Source organism: Callospermophilus lateralis, chromosome 19, assembly GCF_048772815.1.
Source record: "Callospermophilus lateralis isolate mCalLat2 chromosome 19, mCalLat2.hap1, whole genome shotgun sequence".
In the NCBI taxonomy this organism is placed as follows: Eukaryota; Metazoa; Chordata; class Mammalia; order Rodentia; family Sciuridae; genus Callospermophilus; species Callospermophilus lateralis.
This window is the reverse complement of record NC_135323.1, coordinates 33,174,679-33,197,279: the sequence shown is the minus strand read 5'-3', so window position 1 is coordinate 33,197,279 and position 22,601 is coordinate 33,174,679. Positions and strand designations below refer to the sequence as shown.

General features: G+C 38.7%; 1 protein-coding gene across 1 annotated transcript in view; it reads left to right on the top strand.

The window, feature by feature from the left end:
• The window catches only part of Pms2 (PMS1 homolog 2, mismatch repair system component), a 34,108-nt gene that overhangs the window by 4,518 nt on the left and 6,989 nt on the right, over positions 1-22,601 (top strand). Inside the window, exons 6-11 of the mRNA XM_076839753.1 lie at positions 2,719-2,886; positions 3,480-3,577; positions 4,587-4,686; positions 6,213-6,297; positions 10,030-10,185; positions 15,596-16,454. Of these exons, the coding sequence (XP_076695868.1) occupies positions 2,719-2,886; positions 3,480-3,577; positions 4,587-4,686; positions 6,213-6,297; positions 10,030-10,185; positions 15,596-16,454 (1,466 nt within the window). The remainder of the gene's footprint in view (positions 1-2,718; positions 2,887-3,479; positions 3,578-4,586; positions 4,687-6,212; positions 6,298-10,029; positions 10,186-15,595; positions 16,455-22,601) is intronic.

Below are 22,601 nucleotides of genomic sequence, written 5' to 3'. Positions count from 1 at the left end.
GGGACTGTAGCAACTACTAAGAAGGCTGAGGCAGGAGGATCATAAGTGTAAGGCCTGTCTGGGTAACTTAATGAGACCCTGTCTCAAACTAAAATGAAAAGGTCTAAAAGTATAGCTGACTAGTAGAGGTCTTACCTACTATGTGTGAGGACCTGGGTTCAATCCTCAGTACTGCCAAAAAGAGAAAGAAAAGAAACTAAACTTTGAATGATTTACCCTTCTTTTTGCAAATAATCAATAAATAGTGTTTATTAGATATTCTAGAAATGGTCTTTAAAAAAATAATATTTTTGATTCTGTCTGTATTGTGTGTGTGTGTGTTTGTGTGTGTGTGTGTAGCTGGGTATAGACCCTAGGCTCTTGCATATGCTAAGCAATTCCTCTACCACTGAGCTGTAACCCCAGCTTCCATCTTCATTTTTTTTTGGTACCAAGGATTGAAAACAGGAGCACTTAACCACTGAGCCATATCCCCAGCCCTTGTTTGAATTTTATTTAAAGACAGGGTCTCACTGAGTTGCTTAGGGCCTTGCTAAGTTGCAGAGGCTGGCTTTAAACTTGCCATCCTCTTGTCTCAGCCTCTCGAGCTGCTGGAATTATAGGTGTGTGCAACCATACCTAGATCCCATCTTCATTTTAAAGTAAGATTATTTCTCTTCATTTCCTGAAAAATAAATTATTACAACCTTTATGAATTTGAATGCAAATGGATGGCAAAATGCTATTTTGTATTTCAAAAGCAGATTATGAAATTGTCTTTGTATACGTACAGTTTTGAATAAATGAAACAACTGACCTAAATATGTGTTGCAAAAAGGCTGGAAGAGTGGACATTTGAATGTTTAGAGGTTATTATTGGATCTGAGATCTTGTGCATTTTGCTGTCCTGTTGCTTTTCTCTTTGATATGCATGCACATATTTTTGGTGCTGGGGATTGAACGGAAGGGTGCTTTACCACTGAGTTACATCCCCAGCTCTTTTTATTTTTTATTTTGAGACTGGGTCTCAATAATTGCTGGTACTGACCTTGAACTTGGAATCCTCCTCCCTCAGTCTCCTGAGTAGCTGGCAACACAGGTATGCACCACTGTGCTGGCTATATTTCTGTGTTGGTTTTTTTTTTTTTAAACCTTCATTTTACTTACTTATTTTTATGTGGTGCTGAGGATGAAACCCAGTGCCTCACATGCGCTAGGCAAGTGCTCTACCACTGAGCTACAACTCCAGCCCCTGTATATGTATTTTTAATAATAACAAAAAGTTGCTTAAGTATATAAAGTTAAAACCTTTCTTTGCTTATAGAGTAATTTGTGCTAATTTTAACTTTACTAAATTTTACAAAAATAGAGAAAACTTTATTTACATCTGTTGGTAAAAAATAATCAGTGCCTCAGAAAAATAAAGGAACATAGAACTTATATTTGATAGATGACCATTATTAACAGTCTGTATGTTTTTTTCAAATGCTCTTTAATTTCTTTCTTTTTTTTTTTTTTTTTAAAGAGAGAGTGAGAGAGGAGAGAGAGAGAATTTTTTAATATTTATTTTTTAGTTATCGGCGGACACAACATCTTTCTTTGTACGTGGTGCTGAGAATCGAACCCGGGCCACACGCATGCCAGGCGAGCGTGCTACCACTTGAGCCACATCCCCAGCCCCTCTTTAATTTCATATGTATATAAGTATTAGAAAAACTTTCAAGAAACATTAATATAATGAAAACAAGAAATACAGAAAGGATAGCCTTTATATAATCGAGAATTATATGTGGTAAATAGTTGAAATTATGTCTGCTTACCCCTTAGAATTTGGTTTATATTCTTTAGACTATAAGGCATATGTGTGTGAAGCTTTTATACATGTGTTTAGATATTTTTGAAACAATTGTATCTCATATAAACTGTTGTGTGCCTGATTTTTCACTCAGCATTTTGTTATTTTTTGGTCAGCACACTATCTTATGCTTTTATCATTTCTCCACAATGCAGATATACCATAATTTAAAAAAAAAATCTTTTTTGGTACCAGGGATTTAACCTTGAACCCAGGGGCTCTTAACCACTGAGTCACATCCCCAGCCCCCCCCCCTTTTTAAATAAAAAAAAATGTCTAATTTTTTTTTTTTTTTAAAGAGAGAGTGAGAAAGGAGAGAGAGAGAATTTTAATATTTATTTTTTAGTTATCGGCGGACACAACATCTTTGTACGTGGTGCTGAGAATCGAACCCGGGCCGCAAGCATGCCAGGCGAGCACGCTACCACTTGAGCCACATCCCCAGCCCTATATAAATTTCTTAAAATTGTTTTTTGGGTGGTACTAGGTATTGAACCCAACCGTGCTCCACCATTGAGCTTTATTTATCCTCCGACCTTTTTAAAAATATTTTTGAGACAGAGTCTCTCTTAAGTTGTCCAGGCTGGCTTAAAACTTGGAATCTTTCTGTCTCAGCCTCCTAAATCTCTGGGATTACAGGTGTGTGCTCCCATACCTGGTTAAGGATAAGATAAAGCAACAATAACAAAACAGGATAAATTTCTAAGGGAGGGATTACAAGGTCAAATCGAACATGCATCCGTAGGTAAGAGAACAGTGCAGAGGAGCTGAAGCCTGAGCTTCTTTTTACAGGACACAGTTGAATTGGATGTTGTAACTTGGGCTATGTTATTCTTGTAAGGTAAACATAATGTTTAGTCTTGTGTTTGTGTTTTTTTACACAGGAGTATGCCAAAATGGTCCAGGTCTTACATGCATACTGCATCATTTCAGCAGGTGTCCGTATAAGTTGCACCAATCAAGTTGGACAAGGAAAGCGACAGCCTGTGGTATGCACCAGTGGAAGCTCCAGCATAAAGGAAAATATTGGCTCTGTGTTTGGGCAGAAGCAGGTAATGGTGGCCAGTTACTTAAGAACATTTTATTGCTATAGAGATTATGACAGGGTTGTCATCTTTCTAATAGAGCATAAGTCCAAGAACTGAGTTTTTAAGATATGTATTGTAAAAAATGTTTTTTTAGAGCTGAAAAATTTTGTTATTATTCCAGAAATGAAATACTATATCCTTAATTCTCTCTGAAAAAGCTTAGAGTATATGGTTAGTGTGGTGATTATAAATATAGAAACTCAAGTGTGTTTCATCTTTGTAATTAAACATTTTTTTTTAAACTATTTTTTAGAATAGGTGGACACAATATCTGTATTTTTATTTTTCACTTTTTATTTTTTAATTTTATGTGGTGCTGAGGATCGAACCCAGTGCCGCATGCATGCTAGGCAAGTGCTCTACCTCTGAGCCACAAACCCAGCCCCAAACAGTCAGGTTTTTAGTAGCACTGCAAAACAGTTATCAGGATTCTTTGAATTTTTATGTGTTCTTAATGCGAATAGCTTAACTGGAAAAGAAAACACATTTTATCTTCTCTGAAGTTTGGACCATTCTGTCTTTATTAGGAAATAACCGTTACTCTTGGTTTCTTTCAGTTGCAAAGCCTCATTCCTTTCGTTCAGCTGCCCCCTAGTGACTCTGTCTGTGAAGAATATGGTCTGAGCTGTTCCGATGCTCTACATAATTTGTTTTAGTAAGTAGATTGTTGCCAGGAAAACTACAACCACACACTTTTTCCGGAGGGTGTTTTTTTTTTTTTTTTTTTTAACCTTTTTAAATAGAGATGTTAAAGCTTGTAGTATTTTTATGTCCTTATTAAAACCATAGACAGTTTCACTGCTGAGAAAGGGGATTTATATAAAAATTACTTAAATCAAACAGTATTCTAGGTAAATGGCACATTTCAAGGGGTTCCTGTTGAATTAGTCTTTGTTAAGGCTCTTTAGTTGGAATAATATTTAAATTATTTTATCTATAATGTTTGACTTTTTGAGAATCTGGTCTTATTTATATTATAAAGCATCCTTATTTTTAGTTTGTGAAAAATGTATACTTCCATAAGTAGGAATGGCCCTGGCAAAGTCCATATTGCTTACTACTCGTCCACTTGCCTTTGGCTTATGCCTGAAAGTGCAAAAAAAAAAAAAAAAACGAAGAAAAATTGGAAATTGATTTCTTTATGTTAAGTGATTTTTCTTATGGAAATGCAGATATCCCTGGGTGGACCTCATATAGAATAAGCACTCCATCAACACTTAGTAGAGATAAGTTTGCTGACAACAGATTTTAAAAGGAGAGGGAATGTGGGTAGAGATTCTGAATACAAATGGGTAGACTCCATTGACAAGCTGGTGGGGATAGTGCAAAGGTCTTAAGAATGTGTTTGGAGTGAGGCCCACTCCTGACATGGAGGCCCAGACTTCCTAGGGAAGGTGAAAAGAGAGCTGAGGAGGTTAGCAGTACACCCACTATATCACCTGGATGGACTTTAGTCTGTGGAAGTTTAGGGCATTTCAGAATTTCTGGGCTCTTTTTGTGATTCTTCTGGATAAAGTAGAGATGCACTGGAATAGAAGTAGGAATACTCATCATCAGGTCACCAGGTGTCCCATTGTTATTTGATTTTAACTGCATGCTTTGTGCTAAATGTTTTAACACTTAGCTTAGCTTTGGAACCTGCCCTTACATATTACCCTTTATAGTATCTCAGGCTTCATCTCAGGCTGTGCACATGGTGTTGGCAGGAGCTCAACTGACAGACAATTTTTCTTCATCAATCGGCGGCCCTGTGACCCAGCAAAGGTATTTACAAAATTTTTGTATTAATTTATTCTCTTTTTTTAGTTGCAGATGGACACAATACCTTCATTTTATGTATTTATTTTTATATGGTGCTGAAAATTGAACCCAGTGTCTCACGTGTACGAGGCAAGCACTCTACCACTGAGCTACAACCTCAGCCCCATGTATTAATTTATTCTTATGCCTTTGAGTTTTTTTATTTATTATTTCATGATATAGGTAATTTACATGGAACTTGGGACCAACTCAGAAATTTGACTTTAAAATTATTTTAAGCATTCAAGAAAGTCTACTATGCAGTTGTTTCAATTGTGTATATGCATATATATATGTATACACACAAGCATAAATAGATAAGCACATATTAATTACCTGTATGTTTGTTATCATAAAAGCTATCACTTTTTGAAGAAAATAAACATTTCAGAACATTTTCTGTCATCTAGACTTTTCAGCATAGATTGACTACATGCATATGTTTCTATCTGTATTTTCTCTTCCTTCTGCCATTTTCCAGGAAAATAAGGGCCCAGATTTTCCTCTGCCTCACACTGAAACTGATCATCTTGATATGGTTACATAGGTTTTTAGTGGTTCAGTTTTGACTTTTCTATCTTCAGCAACATAGTACCTTAGTAATATTTTCTATTTTTCCAGTGACACTTTAAAATTTACTTGTACCTACCACATGTGGTTCACTTTCTATCTTAGAGTCAGGGTCTTGCTCAACACCTTGCTGTTGCTGAGGCTGGATTACAGGTGTGTGCCACTGCGCCTAGCTTCTACCTGTTTTTAGTTAGTGCAATTTCCATGGTTTATCTCTAATGCCATTAGGTAATCTGATCATGAAGTCCTGTATATATGTGTCTTCAGTACATTTGAAAGTGCTTTTGAACATTTAAACTGCACTTGAGTTTTATTAAAATTTCTTGAAGAGCATCTTCAGATTGGAAAAGGATTCAATTTCAGGAGTCTGTGATTAAAAAATATCTCTTTGGGGCTGGAGATGTGGCTCAAGTGGTAGCGCGCTTGCCTGGCATGTGTGTGGCCCGGGTTTGATCCTCAGCACCACATACAAACAAAGATGTTGTGTCTGCCAAATATTAAAAAAAATAAATAAATAAAGTCAATTGTTTGATCATAAAAAAAATATCTCTTTGAGGGACATGATAACACTTTTGAGTGATTTTGATTGTGGGATAGTTCCATAGGCATGCACGTGTGCGCGCACACACACAGACACACACACATATACACACAGGTCAAGACTTATTTAATAGGTAGGCAGTCGTGTGTTCTTGTAGTCCCAGCTAACTTGGGAGGTTGAGGAGTAGGATTGCTTGGAAGAGTCTTATCAAACTGTATACTTTAAATATTTGCAGGTTTTTGCATACCAGTATTACCTTATTCATTTAATAATGCTTTAACAAAAACGTACCCTTTTGGAGATAACTTAGACTAGCATGTTGTTAACAACAGTGGGAGAAGGGAGCAATTATTGTTTTCTCATTTTTGTTTTTATGCAGGTTTCCAGACTTGTGAACGAGGTCTACCATATATATAATCGGCATCAATATCCATTTGTTGTTCTTAACATTTCTGTTGATTCAGGTACATTTCCCTGAGATTTCAATAAAATGAGAAACTTATTCCTAAAAGAAATGAAGTTTATAAAGCTCTGACTTGACTGGAAAGAACAATTTATGGTGATAAAATTTTGAGTTTTATAGACCTTCCTGCTTTCTACTTGAAACACACAGGCATAATTGTGTTATTAGGAAAATTTGACTTTTTAGTATCAATAAAGGGAAGAAGTAGACTAAAATGTTATCCCTGATTTTGAAAATAACTAATTAATTTTATCATCTAGGTATTTTTCTTTGATTATTAAAAATTCCGGTTTATTGCCATCTGGTTTTTCTATACATTTAAAAATTATATGTGGGGCTGGGGATGTGTCTCAAGCGGTAGCACGCTCGCCTGGAATTCGTGCGGCCTGGGTTCAATCCTCAGCACCACATACAAACAAAGATGTTGTGCCCGCCGATAACTAAAAAATAAATATTAAAATTCTCTCTCTCTCTCTACCTCTCTCTACTTCTCTCTCTTTAAAAAAAAAATTATATGTGTGCTTATCTCAAGATACATACACACCCATGCACATACACTCTTCTTTTGTGTGAGCAAATAATTTTGTATCCTACTCTTCATTCTGTCCCTAGGGATTGAACCCAGGGCCTTCCATGTGCTAGGCAAGCCCTATACATCACTGCATTGCATCCCCAACTCTTTTTTAAAAATTTTGAGACGGTGTCTCACTTAATTACCCAAGCTGGCTTCAAACTTGGGATCTTCCTATCTCAGCTCTTCCCACATAGCTGGGACTACAGGCATGTGCCACCATGATTGATTGCTCTTTTTCCTTAAATGTGAAAAATGTTCTTGTCCATGTCATAAGAAACTTGATTGTAATAGCTACATTATATTCCAATGCATGTTTATACTTTGATTTTGAATTTTTTTTTTAAGTTATCATTTTGGTACTGGGAATTGACCTCAGAGGCCCTCTACCACAGAGCTACATCCCTAGCCCTTTTTATGTATATTTTGAGACATGTTCTCATTAAGTTGCTCAGGCTGGTCTTGAATTTGTTTTCCTCTTGCCTCAGCCTCTCAAGTCCCTGGAATTCCAGGCATGTGCCACTGTGCTCAGCAGTTTTTTTTTATTTTTTGATATATTCAAGTTGTTCAATTTTTAAAAATTTCAAATGCTATATTTTGGAATCATTGTATCATTGTTTCCATGAGATACATTTCTTCAAGTGGAATTACTGGGTCAGTGAATATGATCATTTTAAGGCTTTTTGCTGTGTTGAATTCAAGGCATGTTATGTCAATTTATACATCTGCCAACAATACTAGGTATTATAATTTTTAAACTAAATTCAGTAGGGGAATTTTTCCTCTTATACATTACATTTTCTTTTCTTCTTTTTTTTTTGGCAGTGCAGGAGATTGACCCCAGGGGTGCTCTACCATTTATTCATATCCTCAGACCTTTTTATTTTTTATTTTGAGATAGGGTTTTGCTAAATTGCCCAGCTGGCCTTGAACTTGCGATTCTCCTGCCTCAGCCTCTGAAATCTTTGGGATTATAGGGGTACACCATTGCTTGTAGTCTTATATATTCTTATGTGTTTATTTGTGCTTTTTCTTTTATAGTTTACCCATTCAAATCCTTATATATTTTGTCTATTTGAAAAATTGTTCATGTTTTTCTTGTTTGTTTGAAAAAACTAATTTTATAATTTCTTATTTATTTTTGACACTAGTTATTGAATTCAGGGCCTTGCACACACTGGGCAAGTGCTTTATCACTGAGCTACGTTCAAAGTTCTAATTTATGAATATTAACCTGGATACCATAAAATTTTTTTTTTTAGTTGTAGGTGAACACAATACCTTGATTTATTTACTCTTATGTGGTGCTGAGGATCAAAACCCAGTGCCTCACATGTGCTAGTCAAGTGCTGTACTACTGAGCCACAACCCTAGCCCCCATAATACTCTTTTTTTTTTTTTTTTTTTTTTTTTTTACATTTTTTAGTTGTAGTTGGACACAATACCTTTATTTTATTTATTTATTTTTATGTGGTTCTGAGGATCAAACCCAGGGCCTCACACATGCTAAGTGAGTGCTTTCCTGCTGAGCCACAACCCCAGCCCCTCCATAATACTTTTTAACATTGTAACATTTTGTAGAAGGTTGTTGAAGGATGAGGATAATTTAGAATATCAAAGAGAACTAATTAAAGTTAAAATGAGACAATTACTAAACCTAGCAAAATAAACACAAAAGATTTAATCATAACACTATGTAATTTACCAGAAGCAGACTTTACATATAATCATTAAATTGAAAACAGTGATATACTTAATCAAAAATTGAAATGTAATTAAGAGAAGTATGATTATAAGTAGCTAGACTTCTTATAGTAAGATATATACCAATTAGATTGGACTAAGTATTCAGTAGTAACAACTTCAAATCAAATGGCATATCTAAGAGAAATTTTTGTCTTACTAACACATTTCTCACTTGGGTCATCAGATGTTCTCCATCTGGTCATTCAGGGATTCAGTCAGAGGCTCCACCAACTTATAACTACACCATCTGAACATAGGCAAAGAGTGACAGGACAGAGTAGAGGAGCATGCATGAGCTTTACATTTTTTTACTGTCTTAACTTAGAAGTGATGCTCTTCATTTCCTCTTATATTTTACTGTCCAGAAATAGTCACATGACCCTGTTTAACTTAGCCAGACTGGGATAAGCAGTACAGTCTTTCATGTGTTCCAAAGGGGAAGGAGACTGGTAATATTCACCAGAGGAAGTTTTTAAAACCCTGTAAGATGAATGAATATTTAAGACAGCATTATATGCATTTTTAAAATGTGAAAGTAAGTGCCAGAACATGTTGAAAAGCTAAAGCAAAAGTGAAAAAGTTTGAAATGTTACTTATAGTGAGGCAAGCAGGTAACCAGCACAGGCTGTGATGCAGGTCACAGAACAAAAGATTGAATGGGTCAATTGAAAGCTTTGTAGCATTGTTTGATTTTTCAAACTATTTGCATAATTGTTTTTATTAATTGTATATATTTTATTTTTTAAGTTGCTTGAAAAATAAAGACTATGACAAACATTCTCAGTAACCCCGACAGAGTTAGATGACTAGTCAGCAGTTTGCAGAAAACCTCTCTTGATTGGATGTCTAATTGCTTCTGAGTCCCAAGAATTGATTTGCTTCAAGAATGTAGGTGTTGTCTTACAGCCTCTTCCTCAGACTGCAATTTTTTCTTGCTCATTTGACCTTACACTCCTCAATACCAAGATTGTTCTTCAAGCAGCCCACATTGGTTTTTCTGATTCCACTGGCATCCTTATGCAATTATTAGCAGGACTGGACTCTCTAGGCACAGGGCTATAGGGCCCTAACCCTTGTGTTTCTTCCTGCCTATTGCCAGGCTCAATGCAATTGGAGTCTTGAACTCAACTGATTTTTCCCTCTTCCTCTCTATGTTGTTTTTAGTAAGTTGTACTTTTGGTAAGAATAAGTGAATGGAGTAGTAGATGGACAAATTACTATAATTAAAGATAAATTAAGGGCTGGGGATGTGGCTCAAGCGGTAGCGCGCTCGCCTGGAATGCGTGCGGCCCGGGTTCGATCCTCAGCACCACATACAAAACAAAGATGTTATGTCCGCCGATAACTAAAAAATAAATATATTAAAAAAAAAAAAAGATAAATTAAAACATAATTGATGTGTTTTTTTTTTCTTAGAATGTGTTGATATCAATGTAACTCCAGATAAAAGGCAAATTTTACTACAAGAAGAGAAGCTTTTGTTGGCAGTTTTAAAGTCCTCTTTGATAGGAATATTTGACAGTGATGTAAACAAACTTAATGTCAATCAGCAGCCACTGTTGGATATTGAAGGTAAGAAAAATGCAGTGACAGAATAGCTTCTAAAGCTTCTAGCTATTGTGAGATTTGCTTTTTTTTTTTAATTTTTATTTATTTATTTGTATGTGGTGCTAAGAATCAAACCCAGTGCCTCATGCATGCTAAGAGAACACTCTACCCTTGAGCCACAATCCCAGCCCAAGATTTACTTTTTTTTTTTTTAAGTTGACCTTTATTTATTTTGTTTATTTATATGTGGTGCTGAGAATCAAACCCAGTGCCTCACACATGGGAGGCAAGCACTCTACCACTGAGCTACAACCCCAGCCTGTGAGACTTGCTTTTTTCCTTCAGATAACTTTTCTTTTATGTGAAACAAAATCTCTTTAGAGGATATATCACCCTAGAAAGTGTGTAGCTGTAGGCTTACGGTAATCTGTTACAAAGAGACAGAGGTGAGCACCTTTAGCCCTCCCATGGGTGTTTACTGATGTCTTTCTTGATCCATAGTACCACTCTCATTTTTCTAATCATCAGCAGATGACACAAGATTTACATTGAGCAGAAGTCTGCCTTGATTATAGATTCTTAAGTCTCTTGACATTTCTTTTACTATATATTTTTGAGTTAAGTTCTTAGCACTCACCCTGGAGATTATAATTAGCATAGCAATTGAATTCAGAGTAACCATAATTTAATTTCAATAATATCCAGATTTATACTGGTACCTACCACCAGATTTATCATTTTTGTTTTGTATGGTTATATTGTAAATCACATAGTAGAAAAAGGATACAAATAAAAAATACATTTATTCTTTCTCTTATATTTACCTTCCTTTATAGTTTATCTTTATTAGTGCTCTTAATTTCCTCATGTGGATTTGAGTTTCTGTCTGTTGTCCTTTTGTTTCATCTTGAATGACTCCCTTTAGATTTCCTGTAAGGCAGATCTATACTAATGATTTTTTTAGTCTTAATTTCGCTTCTTTTTTCTTTTTATTGGGGGGGGTGGGAAAATGGGGGGGTAGAGAGGATACTAGGGATTGGACCCAGGGATGTTTTACTACTGAGCTACATTCCCCAGCCATTTTCAATTTTTTTTAATACCTTTATTTTATTTATGTATATAGTGCTGAGGATCAAACCCAGTGCCACATGCATGCAAGGCAAGTGCTCTATCACTGAGCCACAACCCCAGCCCCTCAAATTTTTTTATTTTGAGTCAGGGTCTTGCTATGTTGCTAAGAGTCTTGCTGAATTGCCAGGCTGACCTTAAACTTGTGTTCCTCCCACCTCAGGCTCCTGAGTTGTTGAGATTACAGGCATGTGCCACCGATCCTGGTGAGCCATCATTTCATCCAATAGTCTTTTTGCCTCTTTGTTTCTCTATTTCCTGGGATACCTACTTTGTGTACATTGGTGTGTTTGATGGTCTCCAGAGGGTCTCAGAGTCTCAGTTCATTTTCCTTTATTCTTTCATTCTAACTAGATGACCTCAATTAACCCACCAATATTGCTGATGTCTCTGCCTGATGAAATCTTCTGTTGAGCTTTTCTGGGGAATTTTTCATTTCAGTGGTTATGCTTTTCAATTCCAGACTTCTTTTTAAAAATTTCTATCAGGCCAACCCACTTTTCAGCCTGTCACTGGAGACTCTGAGGCACATTTATGTTGTGCAGAGGCATGGACTTTTTTTTTTTACAGTCCTTCCAGATTTCTCTGCTTTCCTTTCCTCTCTTTCCTCTATATCCCATCTGGAAATGTCAATAAAGACATATGCCACTTTGAAAAAATAATAATAATAATTTCTATCAGGAGGCTGAGACAGGAGGTTCACAGGTTCAAAGCCAGCCTCAGCAACGTAGTGAGACTCTAAGCAACTTAGACCCTTTCTCAAAATAAAAACCAAAAAGGGCTGGGATATAGCTCAGTGGTAGAGTGCCTATGAGTTCAACCCTCAGTACAAAAAAAAAAAAATTTTTTTTGTCTAATGATAATCTTATTTGACAGTACGTTATTTTATAGTTTGGGGTGTGTGTGTGTGTGTGTGTTGTGAGAGAGAGATATTGAGAGGTTGGAGATTGAACCCTGGGGTGCTCTACCACTGAGTTACACCCCCAGCATTTTTTATTTTTATCACTAAGTTGCCCAGGCTGGGCTGGAACTTGAAATCTTCCTGCCTCAGTCACCCAAGTTCCGGGGATTACTGACATGTGCCACAGTATCTGACTTTCTTTGATTCTTTACGTATGGTTTCCTTTGGTTCTTTGAACCATTTATACTGGTGCTGATTTAAGCCAGGAGTGGTGGTGCATGCCTATAATCCCAGAGGCTCAGGAGGCTGAGGCAGGAGGATCTTGAGTTCAAAGCCAACTACAGCAATGGTGAGGCATTAAGCAATTCAGTGAGACCCTGTCTCTAAATAAAATACAAAATAGGGCTGGGATGTGGCTCAGTGGTTGAATGCCCCTGAGTTCAATCCTTAATACCCTCCTCCCAAAATAGCTGATTTAAAATCTTTTAAGTCCCTAGATAAGCTTCTTCAGGAATAGTTTTTATTGACCATCTTTTTTCCTTTACATGAGTTATACTTCCTTGCTTTTTTTCTTTTGCAGGTTTCTTTTTTTTTCCCACAGAAAAGTGGACATTTTAAGTAATAGAATATATGGTAACTCAAAATCAGATTTTTTCCCCTCCCTAGCATTTGTTTTTGTTGCTTTTTGTTGTTTGTTTGTTCATTTAACTGGAAAAAAAAAATCTCTGTGAAACCTGTGTTTTTTGGTTATGTGTAGCCATGAAGTCTCTGATTTTGGTTAGCTAATTATTAGATAGTTTTCCTTAAATGCCTGAACCCACCAAGTGTTCCAGTGTTTGCACCGAGGTCCCATGTGCTTATTGGGGCACACCTTTGATACTCAGCCAGGCAATTGACAGCTCTGCCTTGGCCTTCACTTCCTGCTTGCACTGAGCATCAGGGTCAGCCAGAGGTCGGAGATTAGGGTCTTCCCAGGTCTTTCTAGGCACACCAAGTGGTCTTCTAGATTCACAAGTTTATATTGGAACTTTTCAAAGCCCCTGTGGACATCTCATTCCCAGGCTTTTCCTTTTAAACTTTTTTGATTACTCTGTTATTTTCCCAACTTTTAACCAGTCTCAGACTATGATTTTAAGCAATTATCTTGAATAGGGTTTGACCATGACTCTCAAGGAAGGCCCTTTTTTGTGCTGGGTGAACTGAGTCCACACAAATATAGACAGCCTTGCAGATGGGGTTCTCCAGAAACTACCAGACAGGTCAAGTAATCCTATGTCTCTAGGACGTGAAATTTTGACAGACCATCTTGTTTTGTCTGGTGGCTGCTAGGCCTCTGTAGTTGTACTATGAGCTCAGTCTGTTTGTTTTCAAGGATATTTTAAGACTGGGAAGGAGGGACTGGGGCTAGACCCAGTTCAGTGGCCTTAGAGCTTACTGTTCTTATGGAGATCTGACCATTTTTCTTGAATAAATACTCTCCAGTTGTTGTAAGTCTTACATTAATTCCCTGAGTTCTGAAAAAGTTGATTCTGACCTTTTTTTTTGGCCAGTTTTCTTATTCCTTTTAAGGAGGAGGGTCTCTTTGGAGGTCCTCACTCTGCCATTTTCCCTGAGGTCATCCCATGTAATCTTCACTGAGTGTCACATTGAAGTGAGAGTTGTCACAAAGGTGATTTGATCTCTTCATGATGTGCTCAATCATTATTTTACTACTTGGTCATATGTTGTCATCCATTTGTCAGAGTAAAATGTTTCATTTTTATTCAGTCAAACCATAGACACTGGATGACCTGTGGGAGGTGCCAAAGTTGAACCCCAGCTTCCTTCCTTGGCAGAGGGAGGAGTTGACCTTGCCTGTCTGGTGGCCAGACCCACTCTATCTTGGTTAAAGTTCATAAACCAGTTTTCCCCTGATCCCTATGTCTGGATGTGAAGGGATAGAAGTGGAAGACCATAATTGTGTCCTTGGTGGGGGAAAAGGCCAGAGAATTACTGCAAGACTGGAACTAGTCTTAATAGGAAGCTACAAGGTGACAGGTGCTCATTTCATGCTGCCAGTGGGAGAAAAATGCTCTGCGATGAGTCTGAGACTGGAAGAAGCTCTAAAGGGAGGTGCTGGGAACAGCAAAACTATGGCCTTCTCAGGTCTTTCCTAGACATGCAAGCAGCCTTGTAGGTCCCCAGGTTTAAGAGGAGCAGGATGCAGAGTAGGAACAGAGAGACTGCTCTCTGTCCTCACATTTCCCCATACCCTGAAGGCAGAAAGAGGTTGATTTGGAAAATGGTGGGGTGGGCTTTTGTAGAGTGCCACGGAGGACAATTAGGAGAATCCGAGAATATGGTAGGGGGCCCGAGGCTCCTGATGGTCTGGTGAGCCATTGGTTGGTGGGAGAAGAACACTGAATGCCAGTATTGGTGTGGCGGGGCGGCTGACTTATATCTGGAAGGCTCAGGATTTTCCTGACTGTTGTTTGCATGGGAGAGTGGGAACATCACTCTGCTTGTGAAACACTGAGGAGGGTTGTTGGCAGCACATGCCTCTGATGGAAGGGCTGACTGGTGACTGAGCTCCTTCCAGACCTAGCTGGAGAGGCCACCTCATAATAGACCATTTAGAACCACTGTATTGGGAGGCATAGCGACCTCAGTGCCTGTCTTTTAACTATTCTGTTGAAGTGGTACAGTGACACAGAAACAGACATTGTATGTATGGCTTAAATATCATAGCCCTGAGATCGAGAAGGAGCTCCCACAAACCACCCTTGTGCCCCTTTTCCTACACTAACCACCAGTAGTAAATTCTTTCCTGACTTGCAGCAGCATTAGTTTAATTTGCTTTTAATTTGCAGTCATTTAATGAGTATTTTTTATGATTTGTGTATAACATTCAGCCAAGTCACATGGGCCATCCGTTCATTCATTCTGGTGGCTGTATAGAATTCCACTGTGTTCACATACCACAATTTCTTTGTGGGCATTTGGGTTGTTTGCCGTCTGGGGCTTCAGAGAAAGCTGCCATGAGCATTCTCACACGTATTCTGGTGACCATCCGTAGTTGTTTGTGGGGGGAGGAGCAGAGCTGGGTCACTGGTGCATGCACTTAGGAGATGCTCCCCAGAGTATTATGGAGCAGCTGTACCAGTCTAACTGCCACCAGCAGTGTTTTAAGATTTCCTCATGAGGCTCATTCTTGTGAACATTTGGTTGGTTTCAAATTTTGCCCATTCTGATGCTGAAAGGCATCATATTATTTTTATTTGTGCCCCTTTTAATTAACTGTGGGTAGTGTTTACATATTTAATTAGCTGCTTGTCCTTTTTTATGAAATGCCTGTTCATCTAAAAACATCCTCTTGTCTCACTTCAGTACAGTCCCTGATATTTTTCTCTGTTCTCATCTGCCTAGGTAACTTAATAAAGATGCATGTGGCAGAAATGGAAATGCCTCTGCCAGAAAAGCAGGCAAGTTCCCCTTCTCTAAGGACTCGAGGAGCAGAAACAAAGGTAGTGTCCATTTCCAGGCTGAGAGAGGCCTTTTCTCTTCGTCACACCACAGGGACCCAGTCTCGGGGCCTAGAGACTCCTGAACCCAGGCTGAATTCTCCAAGACAAAAAAGGGGTGTACCATCTTCTAGTGCCTCAGATCCTGTCTCTGGCAGAGGCTTTCAGGACCCTCAGGGAGAGGTGGTGAGTCCCAGGAAGGACTGTGTGGACAGAGTGGAAATGGAGAAAGACTCAGGATGCAGTAGCACTTCAACTGGCTCAGAAGGAGGGCTCAACACCCCAGAAGCCAGCAGTCACTGTAGCAGTGACCATGCGGTGAGCTCCCCAGAAGACAGATCTTCACAGGAAGATGTGGGCTCTTGTGAGAAACTACCTGAAATGGAATATGACCTTTCAGATGTGGAAAGCTGTTTAAACCAAGAAGATACTGGATATAAATTAAGAGTTTTGCCTCCACCAACTGATATTACATATTCAAACAGCAAGCGTTTTAAAAAAGAAGAAATTTCTTCAAATGCTGACACTCCTCAAAATTTGGTTACTACTCAGAACTTATCAGTGACTCAGGTTGATGTAGCTGTTAAAATTAGTAAGAAAATAGTGCCCCTTGACTTTTCCATGAAGTCTTTAGCTAAACGAGTAAAGCAGTTAAATCACCAAGAACCGCAAAGTCACAGTGGACAGAATTATAGGAAATTTAGGGCAAAGATTTGCCCTGGAGAGAATCAAGCAGCAGAAGATGAGCTGAGAAAAGAGATCAGGTAAAGTTTGCTCTTAATGGTGTTTTGGTCAGGCTTATGGCTGGTGGCTTTGAGTGAACCAGAGGTTAGTCCTCAGACTCCGCATTGGAATCTCTGGCTGTCTGGCTTTCACTTTTCTGTCTGGCTTGGGTAGGGTGGCACCAGAATGTGTCCTCTGACCTGTGTTGCCCTGCAGGACAGCCCTGTCTGAGGGCTTCCCTGCATCACAGACTTCTGTCCCTCGTGAGCTTGCCCTCTTTGCTTCTCACTCTCAGATTATAAGGTCAGGGCTGACTTTGATGCCACAGATTGAATTTTGGCTTTTCTGTGTACTCTTGGTAGTGGTCTTTCCATCCACCGCCTTCTTCTGCCTCATACGCCTGTCATATTAATTTTCTATAAAGAACTCATTCCCACACTCTTCTGCTAGAAAATTTCTAACTTGTTTTTCCTTAGATTTTCTCAGCACTTTATAATGATTAGCTGTTTTTCTGCTGTGACCAGAGAACCTGATAAGAATAGTTAGAAGAGGAAGAGTTTATTTGGGGCTCACAGTTTCAGAGCTTAGCTCATAGTTGGCCAGCTCCACTGCTCTGTGCCCGAAGTGAGGCAGAACACTCTCCCCACAGACAAAATGTAAACCCCAAAGGCATACCCCAAGTGCCCCATCTCTTCTGATCACACCCTACCTTCTTGCAGTTACCACCTAGTTAATCCTTATCAGTAGATCAAAGTACTGATTAGGTTAAGGCTCATAACTCAGTCATTTTTTTTTTTCAAAGAGAGAGAGAGAGAATTTTTTAATATTTATTTTTTAGTTTTTGGCAGACACAACATCTTTCTTTGTATGTGGTGCTGAGGATAGAACCCAGGCTGCACGCATGCCAGGCGAGTGCCCTACCGCTTGAGCCACATCCCCAGCCCCATAACTCAGTCATTTATCTCTTAATTTTCTTTTCTTTTCTTTTTTTTTTTTTTTTTAGTTGTAGATGGACACAACACCTTTATTTTATTTATTTGTTTTATGTGGTGCTGAGGATCGAACCCAGTGCCTCACATGTGCTAGGCGAGCACTCTACCACTAAGCTACAGCCCCAGCCCCTCTTTTAATTTTCTTGCATTGTCCAACATAGAGCTTTTGGGGGACACATTATATCTGAACCATACCAGTATTCTTTTCAGATCAGTCCAAATTAAGCAAAGTCTTCTTGACCCCAGTTTTATCCCTCTTCCTGACAATTTCCAACCCATAGTGACTTCTTTTTTTTTTTTTTTTTTAAGAGAGAGAGAGGGAATTTTTTAAATATTTATTTCTTAGTTTTCGGCGGACACAACATCTTTGTTTGTATATGGTGCTGAGGATCGAACCCGGGCCACACGCATGCCCGACGAGCGCGCTACCGCTTGAGCCACATCCCCAGCCCCCCATAGCGACTTCTGATGTTAAATTTATGGCAGATTTGATAGATTATCACCATTTCCCAATTTTTAATGTATATTTGGAAAAATTACCACTAGCTCATTGTCAATCTGGTGGTTGTAAAGGATAAGTGAGAGTCAATTTAAGAAAAAATAACAGGGCAAATAATGGGAAACACTGGTAGCTACCTACCACTTTCTTCACAATAATCATGATCTACCCCTGGTGCTTCCTCCTCCTCCCAGTGCTGGGGGTCAAACCCAGGCCCTTAGGCATGCTAGGCAAGTGTTGTACCACTGAGGAACTTTCCCAGCCCCATTGTGGCTTTTTTAATAGTTTGTTTTTAAAAGAAAAAAAAAAAAAACTTCTGATATGTTTTGTCTCACCAATTACTGAGACATGCTGCACACTCTACAACTCTAATTGTAGTGGCCTCCTATGGCACTTTGGATCACAGATTTTACCCAATTCATATTCAATATGCTTCAACAAAGAATAATATATACTTTCTTTGATATTCATAAACCTTGTTTATATTGAGATAAATTATATAAATTATATTAAGTGTTCAGGAAGTGCTTTCTTTGAAAAACAGATTAAGATTGCTAGGCATGGTGGCCCATGCCAGGCTGAGCAGAAGGATTGTAAATTTAAGTCCAGGCTAGCCAGCTCATCAAGACCCTTCTTTCTCAGTGGATCATTACAACCCAGGAGTTGGCAGTTTTGCAAGAACCATAGATGGTTGCCTCACAAATCCCCGACCCACAGCATGCCTTGCCTTGGCTCTTGGCTGCTAGCACACAGTTGCTGCACCGGCCACAGCTCCTGGTTCAGAGTTCTTGTTCTGACAAGGTGTAGTATGGTTTACTTTTTTCTCAGAGACGCATTTCTATTTAAAAGAGTAGGTAGTAATAGATGACGTGGAGGTAATGCTCACCACCTAAATCCTACTCACTGGGGAAAAGGCACTCTACCATGAGTTTTGTCCCCACCCCTTTTTATATTCTATTTTATTTATTTTTTAAAATATGTCTTTAGTTGTTGATGGGCCTCTATTTTATTCATCTATTTATATGTGGTGCTGAGATTCAAACCCAGTGCCTCACACATGCTAGGCAAATGCTCTACCACTGAGCCACAACCCCAGCCCTTATATTTTATTTTTAAGACAGGATCTTGCCAAGTTGTTGAGGTTGGACCTGAGCTTGTGATCCTCCATCCTCAGTCTCCTGAGCCACTGGGATTATCAGCATCTTTTTGTTTTTTATTCTAAAATAGGAACTCACTAAGTTGCTCAGGTTGGCCTTGAACTTGTGATCCTCTTTCCTCAGCCCCTGGTCACTGGGATTATAGGTGTGCACTGCCTCCACCAACTACCACATTCTGTATTTTGAGTTACAACCAAACATATCAAGCCATCTTCTACTGTTGTTTAAACCAGATACTGTTTTCTGTAGAAGGAGAGAAACCTACCAAAGAGTCTTGAGGCCCACGCAGGTTCTTCCCAAAGATCATTCTCCTAGGGAGCTGGAGCACATGCAGACAGTTCCAGGAGAGGAGGAATCTGCTGTTACCAGCGTATTGAGTGTTGGCTCCATGCTCTCCAGTCTTCATGCTGCTTTACTCCTGGAGATTAGACCACATGGGTAGGCACTTCTCATGGCGCATTGCTAGACTTCATCAAGAGAGCTTGCTGGGGGGGGGGGGGGGGACACACTGCACGACAAAGCAGACACTTCCTTCCTTGCTTCCCAATGCCTGTTCTCTTTCACAGCGCAGCTGCCAGCGGTAATCAGGAGCCCCTGCATGGCTCACTCTGGCCATTTCTTTCCATTCAGGGCTAATAGCCACTCCTGCTGGAGCTCAGTCTCCATGGTGGCACCTTCTCCAGGAGTTCCCTTTTTGGGCATTCTCCCTCCCTATAGGTAGCAGCTACTCTTTGTGTTTGCTGCTCTTTATTTCTTGGTTTAGTAGTTGGCCGCATTTTACTATGAATAATTTTATTATAAATTCTCCTTTGTAAATCATGGGCGTGTTTTTGTCCCTTGACTGGACTCTGACTGATATGGAAATGGTCTAGGAATGGTGCCAGGAGACAGACCCTCAAAGATAGGCTTTAGGGACTGGCTTAGTTGTGACTTGGGTTGAAGTCAGTGTTGAACATTTTGCCGTAGAAAGTAGGAGGTTTATAATCCATGGCATGCAGAGGGAATCACAGTCACACTATCTGTCATCTATGGTTGATTGTGATGAGGTGCCAACTTTGTCACTTCATTGTAATGAAGTCAGTGTCTCAGAAGTCCCAGTGGCTGCTGCTGCTGAACAAGTATTGGTGTCAGTGCCCTGGAGCACTTACAAAAAGAAATGGCAGTCTCAGCTTCTTTTGTTGTCTGCTCAAGCCACTGTCTGAGAGGCAGAGAGTTCCATAGCAGCTCTAACAATCTTTTTTTTTTTGTTTTTTTTTAATTTTCTCTTTGTGAGTTTATTGGGTATGTTTTGTTCTAACCAGCTTGAAACTGAAAATTGATTCTCAGTGGCAGTGATGCCACTGAGGTTTTTTTTTTTTTTTTCTTTTTTAAATTTTAATTTGTTACATATGACAGCAGAATGCATTACAATTCATATTAAACATATAGAGCACGATTTTTCATCTCTGGTTGTACTCAAAGTAGAGTTCCACAATTCGTGTCTTTATACATGTATTTAGGGTAATGATGTCCATCTCATTCCACCGTCTTTCCTACCTCCATGCCCTCTCCCTTCTCCTTTGCCTAATCCTAATCTCCCTAATCCTCCCATACCCCACCTCACCACATTTGTGAATCAGCATCCTTAAATCAGAGAAAACATTTGGCATTTGTTTTTTTGGATTGGCTTACTTCACTTAGCATTATATTCTCCAGTTATATCCATTAACCTGCAAATGCCATGATTTTATTCTCTTTTAATGCTGAATAATATTCCATTGTGTATATATACCACATTTTCTTTATCCATTCATGTACTGAAGGGCATCTAGGTTGGTTCCACAGTTAGCTATTGTGAATTATGTTGCAATAAACATTGATATGGCTTTGTTCCTGTAGTATGCTGTTTTTAACTCCTTTGAGTATAGACTGGATGGGATAGCTGGGTCAAAAGGTGGTTCTATTCCCAGTTTTCCAAGGATACTCCATACTGCTTTCCACATTGGCTGTACCAATTTGCCATTCCCACCAGCAATGTATGAGTGTGCCTTTTTCCCCACATCCTTGCCAACACTTGTTGTTTATATTCTTTTTATATATATATTTATTTTTTAGTTTTAGATGGACACAGTATCTTTATTTTACATTTATGTGGTGCTGAGGATCAAACCCAGTGCCTCATGCATGCTAGGCGAGTGCTCCAGCCCCTGTTGTTTGTATTCTTTTTTTTTTAATACCCTTATTTTATCTATTTATTCATTTATTTATTTATTTTTATGTGGTGCTGAGGATTGAACCCAGGGCTTTGCATGTGCTGTACTGTTGAGCCACAACCCCAGCCCCCAATTGTTTGTATTCTTAATAGCTGCCATTCTGACTGGAGTGAGATGAAATCTTAAGAGTAGTTTTGATTTGCATTTCTGTAATTGCAGAAATATTTGTTGATTCATTGTATATCTTCTGAGAAGTCTCTGTTCATTTCTTTGACCCATTTATTGATTGGCTTATTTGTATTTATGAGTTCTTCATATATCCTAGAGATTTGTGCTTTATCTGATGTGCATGTGATAAGCTCTAACAGTCTTGCTTTTTGTAGTAGCTGGGGCTGATGTTGAGGAAAATAAATGTTCCTAAAATTTAATTGTGTGGGTTTCAGGGTTACTATATCTATCTCTTATGTGAAGGTTGAGGTCTGTCTCTGGTCTGCATTGACCTACACAGTGTTGAGTTAGATTTTGAAGTCACCTACCAAGGGACTTAGTAGTTAAACCTGGCAGATAATAAAAGGATTAATACCCAGGATTTGCAGAAAGTTATACTTACTATTGGTGGGAGCGCAAACTTTTTTTTCTTAATATTTTTTTTAGTTGTAGGTAGACACAATACATTTATTTATGTGGTGCTGAGGATTGAGTCCAGGGCCTCACACATGCAAGACGAGCACTCTACCACTGAGCTCTAGCCCCAGCCCTAGGAGCACAAACTTTTACAGATTTGCTCTGAAAAGAAAAAAGTGTACATACATAATTGTAGGGACTAATCTCACAGAAACACTCCTATGAGTGAGCAGGTCTTGTTGCAGCTTTGTGTGCATTATTAGAATTTTTTAGCTGTTCAGAAATGTTGCTCATTGGTTGGCCAACTGAATGTCTTTCATTCAGTAGAGAATTTGTCAAAGTATGCTGCATCTACACAGTGAGTTCCTATGTGGCCAGTCAAAAGAATGAAGTAGAGGCTGGGGATGTGACTCAAGTGGTAGCACGCTTGCCTGGCATGGGTGCGGCCCGGGTTTGATCCTCAGCACCACATACAAAGATGTCGTGTCTGCCGAAAACTAAAAAATAAATATTAAAATTCTCTCTCTCTCTCCTCTCTCTCTCTCTCTCTTTAAAAAAAAAAAAAAAAAAAAAAGAATGAAGTAGGTATATGTGTGTGGATCTGAGAAGAATACTACAATGTGTTAAGTGATGGAAGTAGAGTGGTGTGAAGAATAAAGTTTAATTTTTATTTTTTTAATAACAAATTTTTGTATAGGCAAAAGGTCTAGAAGGATATATATAT